The 19,453-nt window shown below is 44.3% G+C and overlaps 1 protein-coding gene across 4 annotated transcripts in view; it reads left to right on the plus strand.

Moving 5' to 3' along the window:
- dock1 (dedicator of cytokinesis 1) overlaps positions 1 to 19,035 on the plus strand; it is a 236,223-nt gene extending 217,188 nt beyond the window's left edge. For 2 of the 4 annotated variants that reach the window (XM_064320731.1, XM_064320733.1), the window contains exons 47-52: positions 8,401 to 8,538; positions 11,076 to 11,221; positions 13,557 to 13,755; positions 16,210 to 16,369; positions 17,014 to 17,165; positions 18,073 to 19,035. In XM_064320731.1, coding sequence (XP_064176801.1) covers positions 8,401 to 8,538; positions 11,076 to 11,221; positions 13,557 to 13,755; positions 16,210 to 16,369; positions 17,014 to 17,165; positions 18,073 to 18,174 — 897 coding nt within the window. In that variant the 3' untranslated portion in view covers positions 18,175 to 19,035. The remainder of the gene's footprint in view (positions 1 to 8,400; positions 8,539 to 11,075; positions 11,222 to 13,556; positions 13,756 to 16,209; positions 16,370 to 17,013; positions 17,166 to 18,072) is intronic. The other 2 variants (XM_064320732.1, XM_064320734.1) reach the window with 1 other exon arrangement.
- Positions 19,036 to 19,453: the final 418 nt, after the last annotated feature.

The raw sequence follows: 19,453 nt of genomic DNA on the forward strand, positions 1-19,453 counted from the left end.
GCTCTGTTCCACACGAGCCAGAATGTGTCTCCCGACATATGCTTACTCATCCAGTCAGCAATGCATCGTGGGTAAACCCCATCTGTCCTGTGACGGGCACTTTACTGTGTGCAGTCATTTGCATGGTTTGGGAGTCGTACAGTGCAGCAGAAAGTGTTTACACTGAGATGCAAATTTCTGCTTAGGCAAGAAAATCCCCCACTGCAGCCAGGAAAATAAGCCAATGCTTTTTCTTCCTTTTTTTTCAGGCTTGGCATTGGTGGCAGTGAAATTTAATCTAGTTATCCTAAGGCCTTGTTAGATTGAAAATCTGTTTTAGATGCATGTATTCAGAGCATTGGATGAACCACTTTATTGGCTTGGCTTTATAGATCATCATTGAGTTTTTATTGCCAAGAATCCTTCAAACTCTCCTCCAATGCTAAATATAAACCTCCAAGGACCACTTCATTCACTTCTGACATAAAAGACAGTATTAAATGATTGAACATAAAGGATTGTCATACCCGCAGAATTTTACATTTGCCTGCAAAGATATGGACATTACTTCATAAATACATTTGAATCAGTGCAGTCATATCTGTATTCATTTTCTGTTTTTCATGGGTAAAAGTTCCAAAGGCCTTTTTAACCTTTATTTTCATAATAATTATGTTGGAAATTGAATTCATAAAAAAGGCACAAACTTTATAGTAGTCTAAATATTGTTTTTGTCACATTGAATGTATTTTATTGAATGGCTTGTCTAAGCACCATTTATTTTCGGAAATAAAATTGCACTTTGTCCCTTGTATACATTTCAGTTTATCCTTTAAAGATCTTATTTATATGTAATTTGGTAACGTTTTTCCTTTATAACAGTATGTTTTGGAGTACAATAATATGCTCTTATTAGTGTTAATAATATGTTTATTAATGTTACCCGAGGGTTTAAGATTAGCATTAGTAGTTGTATGACATGGTTAAAGAATGTTTATTATAATTACAATCCCCATGTTATCTGGATTCTGTGGCAGGCTCATATTGTGTCTGAAAGAGTTGCTTTTGTTGCATTCATACTGGGCAGTTGTACAGACTGGATATTGCATAACCATGGCAGGTAGGAGGTACGTGGAGGCTTCAGGGAGCTGGGAGCAATATGCCTGTCTCACTTTGTGTTCCCTTTAGGATCAACAGCATTTCTCATTATGTCATACTTTCCACCCCCCTCTGGCTGTTTTTGTTGTCTGTGCAAGGTTCACTATACCAAGACGTGTTGTGTGGCAGCTTGTCACTCCCAGCACAATAATTGTGTTATTTTGTTTTCCATCAAGAGTCGCAGTGTCTTGAAAGCAAGTCGGTAGTTTTTAGTTTTTTTTTTAATTAAGACAGCCTCCCTGTTGTTTCTGGAAAATAATCACTGATCAGTAGACATTTAACAAGTTAGTGTTACTTTAATCTGACATAATGAAACTAATAATGGAGCTATGAGAAGTGACGTTCGGTAAAGCTCCTTCTTTGGAATCACGGCTGCACCATCGTGCTTTGCATGCTTTCAAAGTGCTAATGCCTCTCTCCTCCTCTCAGAACGGTTTAAACCCTTTACAGTCAGATAATTTCTCCCGTTATAAGTGCCTTTATTCGTGCAACCGCAGAGCCCTAGCCTCACGAAGAAATCTTCGCGTTTGACAGTTTTGCCGAGCCCCCGAGCCTAGCCGCTCGTTTAGAATGCTGCTGGTTTTTAATACCGCCGGGCTTCGGCGGAAGAATGGTTTTCTGGAGAGGAGAACTTTGCTGCGGGAGGAACGATGACTCTTAGATCTCCCTTTCCAAGCTTGCGTGGTCAGGACGGACCGCCGTCCTTTACGGCAGAGTGGCCGTCGGCCATCGATATCCCTGCTTTTACCCCGGCGCAGCCAGCCGTTCCAGTCTGGTGGCGCACTGTACCGCGTGTTTTACGATTCATCCGTTGTCGACTGCCGCTGAATAACGGTATTTGAAGGACGTGCGCCCCTTAAAACTATCAAGCAAATGTGGAAGTAAAGTGTGATGGCGTGGATATTAAAGCCACCATTCTCTCGTGCTGGCACTGTGCTTATTCTCTTTTCCCCCTTGACAAACATAGGTAGGCCTACTTGTTTTGATGGGGGGTTTTTTTTTTTCTCTTTCTGGGAAGTGTTTTATGATTTTGAGAGAAGCGCAAAAGCGTTCTGTCGAGACGATTGCCGCAAACGGAGAGAGAGCGCACACGCCGCTCTTCCCCAGCAGCTCCCGTTAAAGGTGTGCAAATAAATGTGGAGAAAGGTGGTGAACAAAGACTGGGGATGCAAAGAGGAGCGAACTGAGGCAGCGCCTCCCAGCCAGCTGGGGGAAAAAAAGAGTCGAGCTAAGTCTAACTCCTCAGCCGTTACTTCTTATTCATCTGTGCGTCGGCCAAGCCCCTGCTGAATTGCCCAGAGCAGATTTGAAGCAAAATGGAACTCGTGTAACGTAAGCTGTTTATAAACTCAGTTTTGTGCTCCTCAGGACACTCTCCTGACAGTTAATGTTGAAGTAGTTTTAGAATTAGCTGGGAATGCGGGATGAAGACACCTGCTATGATGTGGCTATGGTATGTTTTTGGTAAGAAACCCCCACACGCCATGCAGTGACGATTGCGGAGTTAAAACATTTTTAACTATAAAAATGAAGAATAAATAAAAATTCCGCTCAGCGTGCCACTCTGAGTCCAATCCAAGTGCATGTTAAATAAAAATTGGCAGTGCTCGTGGATTTGTCAGGCACCTTCCTTTTTGCCGATTTACAAAACGTCAATAGGAGACAGATATTTGTGCTGCGGTGAGGTGAGAATTATTAGTTTCCTTCTGCTTTATCTGTCACAGGAATGTGTCAGAGTGAAAACAGAGGAAGTGTATACACATCGTGTATGGGCTTTAAACCAGAAAGCGTCTCTGGTGAGGGAGGAGGAAGGTAACAGAAATGCGATAAGAATTCTTACTGTTCCCTCCCACTCTCATCCGTTCTCTCTCTGCTTTATGTTTTACTGCCTTTCCTTTCTTTTATTTTCACGCTCCCTCTTCTGTTTCTCATACTTACCTTTTCATCTTCCCCCTCTCATCCTGTTTTCTATCTACTATTTCTTTGCTTCCCCTCCTACCCCTTTTTAGAACAAAACCGGTGTAAGAAACACTTCTCATAACTGGTTCTTTCTAACGATCACTCTTCATGAAGCTCAACTTCGTTCCTCTGCCTGCTAGGTAGGGGTGCGCAGTTGCTTTCAAGTACCTATTTATTTCACTTTTTTAGTCAATGAACTTAATGCCACAACGTTACATTAACACCAGACACCTCAAGGCCTTTTTTCTGCACAGGCATTCTCTCCAAGCTTAGATTCCAGCACCCTATCCAAATGTCAGTAATGGTTTCCATATTCGTTAAGTGATTGTAACCACGCCCACCTTCATTAGGTCTCTATCAGCGAGACTCTTAACTGAACAGTTTGGTGCAGGGCCAGGACCTCATACAGGTTGACACAGGTCAATGTACAGGTGTATTTAACTCATTAAACCCCACCATCCCAAACACGTTATTAATGAATGGTACTTTAATGGGGCTCATGCTCCAGTGCTCTAGTCTGGATGGCATAGAACACAGGTGTCAAACTGTAGTCTCCGACTGTAATTGGACAAAAAAGGCTGCAGACACTGGAGGGGTGGAGTGTCTGCTGGTTTTCAGCAGTGGTTCATTTAAGTCATCGATTGAGTAAAGAATCCACAAACCTTGTACTCAAGGCCTTAACAGTTGATTGAAAGGAAACTGCAAAAAACCTGCAGACACTGCAGCCTCCTGCCAATTTACTTTGACTCCCCTGACAAAGAAGATCATTTGATTTTTTTGATCAAACATATACCGCCTTGTGTGTCCAACCACAGCCATAACCTAGTTTATTGAACCATGGAATTGGCATTCTGAACACATGTTTTAACCAATAATCTTATTGTAGTTACTAGCTTACTCTAGCCATTCATTTGTTTTCCTTGCAGTTCTTTACAAAGAAAACCTAATTTTTTTTGCTTGCGTCCAAACCCACACTGCATTTTTACTATGCCTATTGCAGCAGAATTAATGGCTTTCCTGTGGGTGCTTATTAAAACATTGTTTGCTGGCCGATGTTTTAGTAATACATCACCAGCTCTCTGATGCCCTTATAAAGCTTGTCTCCCAGGAAACCGGAGAATACTGCCTCAGTGTTTCATCGACACAGTCTATGGGTAGTATGCATTTCCAAATGAAGAATGGTCTGGTTTATTACAGGCACATTGGCCCTTTCGGTGATGATTTAAAGTGAAAATGAACTATATCTGCCCTGCATTCAGGGCCAGTGTCCATAATATAGAAAATTACATACGCAAGATGTTGATACAGTTGTACTCAGCCACATTCTGGTTTGTATATGAGTGTTTGTGTTTGTGCACCTGTGTACATGTGTGCCTGTGCATGTGTGTGTCTGTGCCTGTGTGTGTGTGTGTGTTTGTCTTTACCTGTTAAGATATTGTCTGTAATAGCTACAGATGGTGCCATTTGACCATCGTCTATTTTGACTAAAAGGACAGTGTGTGTTTCACAAGTCCATGAATTTAGCCATTGGGTGCGCAATTGATTCACTTAATCTTTTACTGAAGGGAGAGTTTTACACACATTTCAAGAGGTCGTGTTCTTACTGGGCCTTAACTCTTTTTACGATCGTGAAGTTCGACTTAAATGTCTTCCCTGTCATTCATGTACTCAGCTAAGTACTCGTCTCACATTCCACATGTTTCCCTTGGAGTTAGCGTGATGGCGCACTTCACTAAACGGGTCTTGCCCTGTGTTAAATGTACTTTAGCTGGACGTGTGGGTCTGTTGGATGCACGCATTCTTTTCTCTGACCTGTTTCAGATCCTGTCGATTTCTCCCCCTGAATAAGCCGAGTAGCCACGGTCAGGGTGGTGTATTGTTTGGAAACAAGGAAAGTGAACAGGAGAGTGACTGTTCTTTATACCTGAAGCCATCACACTGTTAATTTCTAACTGGGCTACATTTGCTTTCCAGATAACATTTATTGAAGATGTGAGGGAGAATACACTGGTGCATTTGTAACAGCTGTGACACAATCAGAATCTTTACATAAGTATTATGAATATCACAAGTGACGGAGTACTCCTTTGAATTTCATGCCGGTCGTGTTGATCTTTGTGATTACCAAGTTCAGGTAAAGCAGACAATCTGTACCTTTGAATAACAGGTAACAGGCTTAGTCACAATGAGAATCCACTATGAAGCATCTCTGCTCTGGGGTTTTTCGACTTCTATCTTAGCAGCTGCCCCATGGGAATTAATATCCGCGATCAATTTATCTCATCGCTTATTTGAACATGGCAAATCTAACGGCAATCCTCTTCCTTTGAACCAGTCCTCATTTTCTAAATAAGAAAACCTCAGACTTCAAGAATTTCAAGCCATCAAGATGTTTTTTGACACATCGCTTTGGTTGTTTTTCAGTTTGTCAGATAATATTTTCCAGCGGTGTAGAACACGCTTCAAAACTCATAGCGCCGCCGTCTCGTTATTTAGCGCAGTGATGCTTCGGTGCTGAAACTAATTCTCTGTGACTGAGCTACGTGCATAAATAACAGTCTTTTTTTCCCCCCGGAACTTTCAAGTTGGTCCTTCAGAGCAGTGTGCTCATAACCTTCACTTCCTGCGAGAAATAAGCCTGCGTATCAGTGAAAGAAATGCACGGGACAAACAGGCAGACAGGCGCCTGAAGGAATGTTTACCCTCATGGGTCATGGGTATGTTAGGCATGACTCAGTCTGTTGATTCACCAGCGTAAAAGAACAAACAAGCGCAGGAAAACCGCCACCATTTCTGCAGTAGTGCAGATCAGCACTTCACTGCGTTGCGTGTGATTGATGTAAGATGACCCGGGGCAGCAGTATGTCTCACTCGCGTCTGTAGAACAGATTCCATCGGACAGTGCGGATTTTGATCGAGCCGCTGGAGCAGCTGTTAATTGTATTTAATCGGCTCATTTGCATTTAAGGAATCGCAGTTCTCTCTCAGCTCGATGCTCATCTGGAATCCTGTACCCAACATCCGAACAAGTTCTTCTCCTAATGAGGAAGGGGGTCCTCTCGTAACGATGGTAATTCTTCAGAATGCACAGCTGTCATGTCTGGAGTGGTTTAATTAAACTCGCACATAAAAACATATTGAGGTGATTGCACAACAAATTGCATGAAAAGCCAGTGTGTGCAATGTGTTTGCAGCCTGCCAATACAAACATGATCTCGGGGATTTTTCCGCACCTTAAAGCACCCGGTCACGTACCTCTGTTTTCTTTTTCCGAAGGCCCCATCGACAATTCCTAATTGCATCTAAGATTTATTCTGTCGCCTCGCATGTAAACAGTTTATAATTAGAGATCAACTCCTGTATTTTTTTTTCCTGTTGTCAGAAAATTAAGCCAATTTCATGCATGGATATTTCAAAAGCACCCCAGGCTGTTCTCTGAAGAGTGATAAGTAATTTAGGTGACAATTATCATTTAACATGTTTATAGAATTGGGCCTTTAAATGAATTCCAGATTCTCCCAGAGTCAATAACTGGAAAAATGATCCTCAGGGAAAGTGGCTGATTTGATGTACAATATCAGGCGAACACCAAGTTAGCGGTCCTTATTAAAAAGGCTTGCCATGTGCAATCGCTTTTCCTGGCTCTTATTTCCATATTGGGCCACCTAGGGCCACCTATGGAAAAGTGTGGCTCTAAGTGTGTGTGAAATTTATTCCTGCCCTCAGTGTATTCACGCTCCATGACACACCTTGAGCCATGACTCACAAAGACAAATAAGGTATTGTGCATAATAATAAAAAAATACTTTGGAATTTGCAGCTGATACAGTTTGCTCTTTAAATCGGGTCTTAATAATAACCTTCCTTTTGCATCCCAGTTCCGCTGTTTGTTTATAAAAGAGCTGTTTTTTTTTTTTTTGTTGTCACCGGTTTGGAGTCCCACTGTACTATCGTCCTGTGTCAGCATTCAAACCAGCTGTCTAATCTCACCCCCTGTGCATTCGCTTCGAGGCAGCTTAAAGTTTGGGTTCAGGAGCTGGTCCCTCCCCGTTGACTTTGTTACCTAAACTCACCAGCTGCAGCGAGCTGAGCTAGCGGAGTAAGGACACTGCTGGGCCGCTGCTGTCTTAATTGCCAGCTCCCCCCCCCCCTCCCCATTTTAAGAGTCTGTCCCCAGCTGTCCGTTCCACGGCTTGGCGTACAGGTGATTGGCGCGCTCCGTAACCAGCCTCTCGTGCCGACGCTGTTAGCCACTCCCATTTCTCACCATCAGATCACCCTGTCGCTCACAACCTCCACAACATCCCGCGGTTCCCAAACGAGCACTTGGAAGGAAAAACGTGCGCCTGGAGATTTTATTAACGCTGTGCTTATGTTCTTAGAGACTGTACGGGATATTAGAAAAACTGCATCGGGGTGCTCACAGAAATGTGTTGTGAAAACAAATTGAATGCAAAGTCTTGTTGGATGAGGGGTTCTCACGTTGCCCTGTGGCATCTGTGGCATTTCAAGTATTCTTTCCGGAGAATTCCGAACAATTCACCGCATCGTTTCTGGGCTCCCGCTCCCCACCCTCCCCCTGTGCTATTGTCGATGCAGGGGGGGGGGGGGAGACATGCAATTTAATGAGAAGTTTGTGCCTCACGAGAAATCAATGGTTCTTCTAAAGCAGGACGCTTGTCACCAAGGAATTGGCTGGAATTTAAACCACAACAATGAAGGCTTCTCCTTGTGAGCGAGCGGGATGTCAAAGGTCAAAATCACCAGTACATCATCTCAATAACGTACTCTAGAGATTCTTGGCAGGTTATGGACAATGGGCTGGACCACCTCTCTGACCCTTTGTGCAAATGCGCTTCCTTGTTATTTCGCCATTGCAGGCAAGGCAGAAGATGACCTCTGTGTAACCCTGGTGTATCATTGTGTCTTCTGTGTGTGTGTGTGCTGATAAATTGAGATTGAAGTGTCGCTGGCTCAAGCTGTGTATGTTTCTTGAAGGGTTTTTAATCTACATTTTGCATAAATGTCAAGGGCTTATCCTGTTTCTCCCTTTTTTTACATACAGTATCAGGACTTCAGTCTGTCGGGGTTTTTTAAAGTTTTGCGCTTAATTAGACATGCAAATATATGCACAACCCATCATTTCAGGTCATGCCTTTACTTTTTTGAAAATGCATTGTTTGAATGTTTGTTGGATGTTCCCAGAGGATATCCCCAATCCTGCAGCTGCCTTCCCTGTAACCGCGAGCACGGTTTGTGTTCAGCAGTTCTAACCTCCTCTGTGCGCCACTGTGTCGCGCTCAGATCCCGTACCTGGCGGAGGGCGTGCGCATCCACGGGGAGAAGGTGACGGAGGCGCTGAGGCCCTTCCACGAGAGGCTGGAGGCCTGCTTCAAGCAGCTGCGCGAGAAGGTGGAGAAGCAGTATGGAGTAAAGGCACTGGTAAGATCCAACTCTACAGACCCCCTAGACCTCCTGCAGAAGGCTTGTAACAAGACAGGAGGCGGTTAATAGTATGTTCAAAACTGATTGCTCATTAAGCTTCTATGGGCATTTTGATCTGGAGCTTCCTTGTTGACAAACTACTTAAAGTGAAAATAATTTCCTTAGTGGGTGGAGCTACTGTATGTCAATCACTGATGCATACTGTAGGGATAAAAAAATAAAATAAATGTTGCACTCCCTAGCAGAGCCTTGTATTCATTTGGGTCATGAAGTGACCGTCACGTAATGGTTCCATCCATTTCAGTGTTTGTGAATTCATAAGGTCTCAGGCGCTCCTCTCTCCACTTTTTGGCTTTGTGTCTGCTTTGCATGCAAGGCTAGACTTGGCGTCTGATGTGCGTTGGCCTTTCAGACCCGGGACCGACCATCTCGGTTACCATTTCAATTAGCAAATGATTTGAAGTGCGCCACTTGATATGAGTTCTTCCTCAAGTAAATGGCTCTAATTAATGTAGAGAGGAGAGAATAAAAATCCAGTAGACAGGAGCTGCTTCTGGTCGTGGCTTAGAGCGTGCAGTATGAAAAGACTCATGGATTTACATGCACCCCCCCTTCTTAATTTACTGAAGACTTGCCTCGTACGTGTTAACTAGACTGTATAATATTCCTGGCTATTTTGGTGTTATTTTCTCTGCAATTTGAATTCACTCAGTTTACAGAATACAAACCATCGCTATTGGATATTAGACTGGGTCTAGCTACTTGAGAGTCTGTGGTGAGATGGGTCTCTTGGAAAGGACAGAACGGAATTGCTTCCAGGTTACCAGAGTGGCTCTCAGTTCAATAAAGATCGGAAACCAGAATTGATAATATCAATATTCCTGATTCTTTCGACAAAATGAATTATTACACATCATTGATCCGCAGAAGAAGAAGAAAACGATTTGACAGAACGTGGTGTTTTTCTGTCTTTTATTTTTTCATTATAATGGTAAATTAACATTCAGGCTTGTTGTTACCATTATTTCGAGAGGGGGATTAAAAAACATTTTGTAATTGATATAATTTTCTTTTTTTTGGCTGTTGAGCTGTTTGCTTTTTTCCTCCTGCGATTAGTTTTTTTAAAAATCATTTCCCACTCAAACGTTATTGATTTTCCCTGTTTTATCGGTTTATTTTTTTCTGCTTAGCTCAGCCGCTGTATGCGGTGGACGAGGCCGTTCAGGACGGCTCTTCTAGCTGCTGTTGGGATGAGCTACCTCCTGTGGGCTCAGGTGCCCTTTCCCGATATCCTCGCCTGAGGTGAAGGCTCCTTAATTGCCACAGAGCAAGGATTTTGACCTTTTCCAACCGATGTGGAAAACACTCGGTGGTGGAAAGACGCGGAGGCATTTTTTCTGCACGCTCAATGCTCATTTTCCACGGACTGACGTGCAGTGAGTTTTGTGTCATCAGCCTTTCAGCAATCAATCAGTCGTCCTTCTGCCTCCTATCTGTGTTACATTGCATTACATTACATTTATTTGGCAGATCCTTTTATCCAAAGTGATGTACAGTCGATGTAGTGCATACCGAAGGTCATTGGGACAACTACAAAACGCAGGTCCGATAAGATACAATACTCGTGTAATATGTATACAGGTACATAAACTGAAAGCTATAGGTTTGTAGTGTGTTTTTAATTGCCTCCAGCCTGCCATCCAGCACGCCTGAACAGCAGATTCTGTCCACCTTCCTGCTCCTTATGTGTCAATCCTATAGTCCACAGTGACGTGTTCATTACTGTTTAAGACTTCCAAGGCTGAATCAGAGGGCAGAAAGCCCTTCTAACGGCCGTCCAGTGACTGCCAGCACGGGATAGGGACCTGGGGCACTAGCTATCGATTGCCCAGTGAGGGGAATTTTACTTGCGATAAATCAAGGCGGCCACGTAGCACTGCTTTCCAGCTTGCGCGGAGTAGCATGCGGTGAATGCGTTCTGCCATTTAATCCGGAGGACAGCTGGAAGAGGCCGCGTGCGACCACCAAGCGGAGGGTAGTACAACCTGTCTTCCGTACCTGCGGGACAGCTTGGCACGCTGCTTGATCTGTGCCAGCGGGGTGGTGTTGCAGGCTGGTGGCGGGAAAGATTAGCAGTGCCTGCCTTTAGAATTTAATCATTATATGTACATATTTTATTTGTAAAGAGATGATGATAATATCTCTGGATGGTAAATAAACTGCTTTATTTTGTTGCCCTAATGTGAGCCAATCTGTTTTACGGAGATGGTTTAATATGGAGAGAATATTTTCCAGCACATTTAATTTGGTTTGTAGTGTGTAAGGTCCAGGTTAATGTAATGCAAATTCAAACTTAGTTTGTGTGCATGATAGCTTGATCTGAGTAAGTAATGATATTTATTTTTGTTACTGTTTAAGATCTGCCTGCTGTAGCAGGATACCAGAAGCAGTGCTCTGTACTGGGGTTGTTGATGTGACCTCCGGACTGTAGGTGGCACTGTTGTCTGAACGCCTTGTGTGTGTCTGTGTGTCAGCAGCCAGGCATTGATGAGAGGCGGGGTATTCGTCCTCGCTCCATGGTGCGCTCCTTCACCATGCCCTCCTCCCAGAGACCCCTCTCCGTGGCCTCCGTCACCTCCATCTCCTCCGACAACTCGCCCTCCAGACCGGGCTCCGACGGGTAGGCGCCTACGACACGTCTGCACCAACCCTCACCAAGGTTGCGTTCTCTGGCGGAGGACTACGCTTGACCAGCAGGCCAGCGTAGCCACTGCCGAATCCAATAAACCTCTCCAGGGGCCCACGGATACAAATTCATGACACATTTCAGCACCAATAAGTTTTTCTTGAGCTACGCTGTCTCAAAAGTGTGGTTTCACCTAGGCCTGTTCAAATGAATAATTTTCAGTGTTTTGATTTTCATGTCTAGTCTAATTATTGCATGAAGCTTGTTTTAATTTTTCAGGAAATAAGTCAAAATGCATTTGGAAAAAGAAACCCGAGAGAACATTTTTTTGGAAGAAACCTATTAAAAGTGAAATCATATCTAAAAACCCCTTTAAGGCTATCAGGAAGTTTTATCCTAAACAAGTTTGCAGACAGCCCTCCCGCTAATCTCACTTTTAGTTTCAGTGAGAAGTGCCTAAGCTGGCCAATTACAAATTTCTTGCTGAAGGATGCTTAGTTGCACTGCAGTTTCAATGCGTAAATGCACAGTACATAGGAAGAAATATTTCCACTTTCCACTTTTAAAAAAACTAATGATACTTGTAATTTGTGACCAAATGTTGCAGAAAGGTGTATCTTTTTACATGTACGTGTTTTCACCAAGCATTGTCAATCAATGACAGAAGAGACCTCTGACCATGATCAAATTTAATCATGGGTTTAGTATGTTGAATTTTTATTTAATGAAACAAACTATTTTATTGTTATTAATGCTATTTATTTAACCATTAACAAGCATTTATTGGACAAGGGTATATATTTCCCATTGCTCAAGAAAAAAAAAAAAAAACTAACATCCCCTGTACAATATTTAAAATACTGCCGCATGCCCTCAGCTGGACAAAACAATCAGACTGAATTTAACATGTGACTGTCGCTTGTAAACATGGCTGTCAATCATCATCTGTGCTTAATTGGTGATAATTACTTTATCAACGTAGGTGGCAGGACTGGTACAGTCTGGATAATTGTTTGACATGCGGTTTGACAAAAAGACTAGCAACCGCTTGTTGACGGAGTATTAAAGTACATGCGAGAAAACAAGAGACAAACTTGTGGCCCTTCTCACAGTCGAAAAAATAGTATCTGTGGGTCATACCCAGTTATGACCTGGAGTCTAGAACAGCAAGTCTGCAGTATGTGCTCTTTCCAATGGCTTATTTTACCTCCTTGCATCCTTTCCTCGCTTCCTTCACTCCACCCAACGGAGGACGCGAGGATGGAGGAATTGAGGTAACGTGTGTTAGGCAAGTGTCAGTTTGAAGCTATGTCGGTTACAGACGGGGCAGTTGGGGATAGGTGGACCTACAGGTCGATCATTTATATGTCACACGTTCCGAAATAACATACATCCGCGAAGGATCCACTCGTGTTTCCTTGCTCAAACATCCTTGGGCCGCCTCCTAGCTCCTCGCTCCTTTAAGGAGCTTTTAACGGGTTGGAATGTACTTAAAGATGGCCGACCTCAATCGATTTCCGATGTCAGGTGAGGACCGAGGAGACGAGGACGAATAAAATAAGCCATTGGAATGAGCCCAGTATGGGCTTCGTACCACCAGTGGGCTAAAGCGTGTTCGGCTTTCCTCGCGTTACCCCTGAATAAGCTCCTGCACACGACGTGCCTGCAGGTTAGCAGTCGAGAAAAGGCCAGTGCCTCGCAGGTGAGTCCGTCACAGGAGCGGCTGCTCCTCAGCCGCGGCGCTCGCTGCACAGGCGCCGGTGGAAGAAACGGTGACACGAGACAGGCAGGGAGAGAAAGAGAGAGCTGCGTCTGGTGCCTTTTACACGCCGGTCGATGGAGCCGAAGCCAGCCCTTTCAGGGGCGACCACGCTAATGTGCTCTAATAGAGCTCCGCATAAATGCAGGGAGCTCTGGATCGCCTGTCGGCTGCGCGTTTCATTCCCAAAATGGAATGGATAGCATTGCTTTTAAATCCCCAAATATGGACGTTATTAAAACCCATCTAGAAGAGTGCCTTTTAAGACCTGTCATTGCTCACATTGATAAAAGCAGCAAATAAAAAGCCTGTGAAATTCAAGGGCAGTACCTTTATAACCACTGAAATAATTTATTTGATTTAACGGTGGCCGCACTAACCATCTGTTTTAAGCAGATATAAGCTTGACATGTGGCTTTTTAACGGTTTTTGACAGCTTTGCACATGAATACCAATAGATTTCAACAGAAGTAAAAACAAAAATGTGTTTTAGACTTTAGAATGTACGTTAGATTTCGATAAATCATTGATCAAATATTGATAAACCCTTTTCTTTCTCGCTCTCCCAAGCTTTGCCCTGGAGCCCCTCCTGCCAAAGAAGCTGCACTGCAAGTCTCAGGACAAGCTGGACCGCGAGGAGCCGGAGCGAGAGAAGAAGGAGAGGAAGAAGGAGAAGAGGAACAGCAAGCACCAAGAGATTTTCGACAAGGAGCTGAAGGCCGCCGAGATCCCTCCGCAGCCCGCGGAGGCTGTGATTCTGTCAGAGACGGTGAGGGGAAAGCGCGGCTAGTTTTTTGCTCCTTCTTGGTTGCCCTGCGAAGTTAGCAGAGTGGAGAGTGCAGAGTTTTATCTAGGGTTCCTGTAAAGTTTACCATAGAGTTCCTAATGTGGAATGTTGGGAACCTTACATTATTTCTCCTGATTCCACCATTTTGCTTGCTTTACAATAAGTCTGGCAGGAATCACTGCAACCTTGGTTACTGTATAGTAGCTCTGGTAAGACTCTAGCATCTTAGTTGCATTACAGTATGTAAGACTACACAATAAAATCTCCAGTGTCAACTCTAACAGAGTACATATGTGTCCATATGATGTAAGAGTTCATTTAACACTGAATATTTTACTGTGAAATAAAAGTTGTGATTATAAAGTACCACAGACCTGAGCTTCCACCATCTTGGCTACTACAGTATGTATTGCTAATAGGAGAGTACACCATCCTGGTTACTGCTATGCAGTCTGGTTAAGAAACCTGGTTAGCCTCTGTTTTCACACTCCTCCATCTTGGATCCTCCCCTTTGATCCAAGTTCTCTTTCCTCAGGCAGGGATTTTTTATTTTCTTAATCTCCACAGCAGTGTGTCCAAGGCCTCCCCCACAGGAATTCAGGATATTTGTAAAGAAATTAAGATAAAGATCAGAGTATGGACCCCAGGCCTACAGTGAGATACCAGGCTCCCCACTCCCCCTTTCAGCCCCTCCCTGGGGGTGAAGAGCCAGTCCCTCGGGCAAATCGTGCTGTTACATCACAGGGAAACCTGGAGAAGCTCACTTCTGATACCGTGGAGATGGAAGAGAAGAAATGCAAATGCATGCTTTTGTTATAGTTACAGAACTAGTTTATTGGTTTGAAAGTGTAGTCCTACTTCAACTTTGAGAAGTAAGGAAAAAAAAGAAGCTTGCGGTAAGGTATAAAGCCTGGCAGCTTCTGTGTCGCATTTTGTTTGCTGTTCTCAAGATACCCATTCCACACCCCTGTGTAAGGAAGCGCTGTTTGTTCTTTTGAACATGCAACAGTAAAACTAACACAGGCGCTGAGCTACGGGCTCCCGCCTTCGCTTCTCAAAGTAGTTTTTTGGGAGTAGGTGGGTATCCGGTGTTCTGTTTGCTCATATTAATGCCGCACTCTCCCGCGATGATTTTCCGGGCCTGCTCGTAATCAGTTATAGCCTCCCTCAGGACAGGACAGCAATGTGACAGTCGGCTCGTCAAACCGGCACCATCTCGCGCAGCAGCCTTGCAGCTAAATGGCTTCCAGGAATAATATTTCTGTCACTGGACTCCTCACAAAAAAGTGGGGAGGAAGGCCAGTTTAATTGAGTGTGTGTGCTCCCTCTTAACCAGGGTCTGTCAAAATAATTTCACTTAGCACCGAAAGGAAAGCTAACGTAGAAAAACATTGCTAGATAAAGCTGTGCAGAAGTCTCCTTGAAGTCTAAGCAAAAGCTACACACTGTACTGAAATAGAACTTCAAGCTTTGCTGTGTGCCTCTCGCCCTCCCTGGACCAGTATAAGCAATTTCATTGATCTGTCATTCCTCTTAATGCAGTGTGATACATAGAAATGCTACTTCCGAAGGGCCACACAAATGAAAATAGTTTACCCTATGAGAAACTTTATATCTAGCAGCCAAAAGATTCAAATTAATATAGATGCCTAAACATGTATATAGGTGAGGCCATGTGCTGTAAGTAGTAGTATCTTTGTCATGAACTTCCATTCATTTTATTTTATATATATTTTTTAATTGCTATAGATGTTTGTCTGTGCTGATGTTGATACAGTATCCATGTTCTGGTTCATTATTGCCTCTTGTAATCTTGTTGCAAATCTATATAAGTGTATAAACATATATACAACATTTAAAATAAAAGCATGCATATATTTGAAGGGCAGCTTTGATAAAAATGTGTGTGCATAGAGATATTCTACAGGTAGATGTACACCAGCATTACTATATTTTCTACTGGAATAATATATAGCTGTTAGGATGGTAGCTCGTCCTGCAGTCTCAGATTTACATTTACATTACTGCCATTTATCAGAAGCTTTTATCAGGAAGGTGCAGCTTTTTTTTATTTTTACATACAGTAGTACCCATGTATACAACTGGATATATATTGAACCGATTCAACAGCAGGGTCTTACATGAGAATCAACCCTACAACCTTGGAGTTGCAAGCCCAGATATCTACCCATTGTAGTACAGTTCTGCCTAATGTGGTGCTCTGAGGCGTTTAAGTGGAGCTTCATCTCAATTCTCGATTTGTTGTCTGTCACCAAAACAGAAAGGGCCAAGTAAAGTAATGGTGACTGAAGGTGTACCAAGCTATAGATGCTGTTAGGACTGAGGGGCTTAGAAAGGGAGGGAGACGGGCACAGTCTGTGGTCCTTCACTGACTTTATTCAGATGTCTTAACCATTCTTCTCTTCTGATCTTCAGATCAGCCCCCTCAGGCCCCAAAGACCAAAGAGTCAGGTGATCAATCTGCAGACAGGAGACCGCCGGCTCTCTGTGTCCCCGGGGCCCCCCACGCCCACACCGGGGCCCCCTCCCATCACCCCTCGAGTCAAGCTGTCCTTCAGCCTGCACACAGGCTCCAGTGAGTACTTTCCCTCAGCGACACACACATTAACACGCACGCACACGCAAACGGACGTGCACTCGTGCAGAAACACACGCATATGTGTGCACAAACACACACAGACACACACTCTGACCCTCTCACCGGTTCACATCCTTCCTTTTTCATCCTACCCTTCCCTTATCTTTTCCCCACATACTGATTCAGTTCAGTTGTCTGTACTGGTGTGTAGCGGAGATGTGAAAACCAAGTGGAGGAAGGCTGTGACACGCTCCCATACGTCTCACAATTCCTCGGCAGTGTTCTCACTTCCTCTCCCCTTTTCCCCGCTCTCTTCTTTCCGTCCCTGTTCCCTTTCCCTCCTCACTTGTTTTATCTCCGTCATTTTACTTTGCAGGCTCCCTCATGTACACGTTACACAGAATTTCATCATCAGCTTTGCCTCGAGTTTCCGAGCAGTTCAGCCCCATAGTAAAACTGAGCAGGCAGTTAGAACGCTGAAAGCAAGCATAGTGTAACTGTCGCAGAATCTTTTAGGACATGGAAATGCTTGTTTGTGTCTTGTTTGCATGTTGTGTCGCTTTTTAGTTTATTTGTGAGTGGCAGTGCTGTTTTGTGGGTGGGGAAACCGTTCTGAAGAGCGCCCTCTGTTGGTACGGCAGATCTGGAGCTCAACGGCATGGGCTGCCAGGAGAAAGGAGAGACCCCGCCCCCTCTGCCCGTAAAGTGCAGCACGGGCGATTACGGGAACCTGGTGGATAATCAAGACCTGACGACTCCTACTACGCCTCCCCCGCCCCCTCCGCATCAAAGGGTACGTGATTTAATTAGGTGCGGGGGAGAGCTCCCCTAACGACTCTCCGCCTCGCTAATGAAACGGCGGCCGAGGAGCGCGACGTCGTCCGACGCGCCGCCGTGAATTCCTCGCGACGGGGAGAGAGAGAGGGGGGCCAGAACTCCCCAAACAGCGCGTGCCCGCCCGCCCAGGGGAAGCCACACGAAACGGACCGGCGCTGCGTTATTTATGGGGCTTTAACACGAGCGGTAGCGGGGGGGGCTGTGATTAATGGGATGATTACATGGCCCCTCACATACATCAGGGCTATTCCAGTGTTAATCAGCATGTTCAGATGAGCCTCTGAAAGAAGACAAGCCAATTCTTTTTTTTTTCTGTCTCTCTCTTTTTTTTTCTTCCTCTCTCCCCCGGCCAGTCCGTTAACCAATCTTATTTATCCCCTGCCACCGGTTTACTGGCAGGTAGTAAAATGGAGGCCGAGCAGATAACTGGCAGGCCGGTGACAGTGATGTAGTGGGAACAGGCCCTGCCTCCCGCACCCAAAAGCTCTCCTGGCGCGTTGACGCTGACCGATCGTAAACGCTCCGGTCTCCGCCCAACCGCCGGCCTTCCCGCTCGTCTCAGCGCGGCGGGAGTCGAGAGCGCGAGGGTGCGTGCGCGACCGGGCGCACGAGCACACGGCCGCCCTGCAGCCACACTGTCTGCCCCCGCCTCATTCTGAAACTACAGTACCCACAATGCACCTGTCAGATTAAATACCCCATCCTTTGATCATAAGGGAAGCTTTGAAAACTGAGCTTGTCCTTTATCGCTGAATCTGGGTTTGTTTTGTTTTTTTTACCAAGAAAATAACTGTAGAATAGTTTGGGTTGGCATAAATTATTTTTTAAATGTATTTTACACTTTGTCCGTGTATGTTTTTCAGCATCTGCCACCCCCACTGCCCAGCAAGACTCCACCCCCTCCCCCGCCCCCACCGAAGACAACGAGGAAGCAGACGTCCATCGATTCGGGAATCGTACAATGAACAAAGACGAGTACAATGCGAATAACCCACACTCCCCCCCTCGCTCTCCCAAAAGTCAGAGCTGTGATATTTTATTTCTGCTATTCTTACCTCCACTCCCTCCACCCACTCACAGCTTGACGAGATGAATACCTCATTCAGGCCTGCTCAAATATTTCTTGTTCTTTTTTTTTTGTTTTTTGTTTTTTAATTCTTTCGGTGCGCTGATGCTGCCTGCCGAAGGGAATCTCTCCTCTAGCACAGAATATTAATCGGGTCTCCAACTGCTGAGTCTTCCCTGTACAGCTCCGAACCTACAGTGCAGACGCAGTTCGAAAGGAGCTTTTGCCAACTCTTTTTTACACACTGACCAAGAAGCTCGTGAGCAGTACAGAGACGGGGGTTGATTGCTTTTGACTGAATCGTAATGTTCTGCTTGTGTTTTCCCCCAAGTGCCCAGTATGTACAGAGGTTTGTATATATGATTTTATGACCTTTTTGAACAGCAAATTTTATGATGCATTTTTTTTTTGTATTAACACGGCATTAGGTTAACTGGCAAACATATTCCAAAAAGGGCTTCTAGTGTTCTAAATGACAGGGATTGTAAAGAACTGGTATGCAAGTGCCTTTACTACGGATCTTATTTAATAATGGGGTTTTGGAGTGTATACAACTAACTCCGTTCGTATTAGTACTGTATAGGACTTGTAATAGATTGCTGTAACCATGGACTTCAATAATATTGACCATTCCAAATTCACTACTGACTTCTGAATAAACTCTTAAAAATGTATGTATTTTTAAAAAATGATTGTGCACTTTTTTCAGTTTGTAGATTGTCAGTCTCAGTCTAATAAAAGCCAGTGACACAGTCTGAAATGGTAAGATTATTCACTTCAGAAATAAACATTATCAATTACTCTTTCATTAGATAAAAATGAATGAATTACAAATAGTTGTATGGTGTAGTGCTCTTTAGTGTGTCCTAAGATGGCCACTGTGTGGTCAGGTCTTTTGGTACTGTACATCCATTTGCATCTCTCTCTCTCTCTCTCTCTCTCTCTCTCACACACACACACTACCCCCTCCTTCTCTCTCTCCCACCCTCCCTCCCCCTCTCTCTCTCTCCTGCCCTGTCCCCTGTCATGAGGATCTCAGGCTCTAAAATTAGGGAAAGCCATGAGTCAACAGATTAAATTCCAAGTGTGAAAGATGGGCTGTAATAACCTTTTCAGAATGCTTTACAACAGGTTCCTCGGAATATATGATACCAGAGACTGCTAATCTCAGAGACTAC

The sequence above is a fragment of the Anguilla rostrata genome, chromosome 2, assembly GCF_018555375.3.
Source record: "Anguilla rostrata isolate EN2019 chromosome 2, ASM1855537v3, whole genome shotgun sequence".
NCBI lineage: Eukaryota > Metazoa > Chordata > Actinopteri > Anguilliformes > Anguillidae > Anguilla > Anguilla rostrata.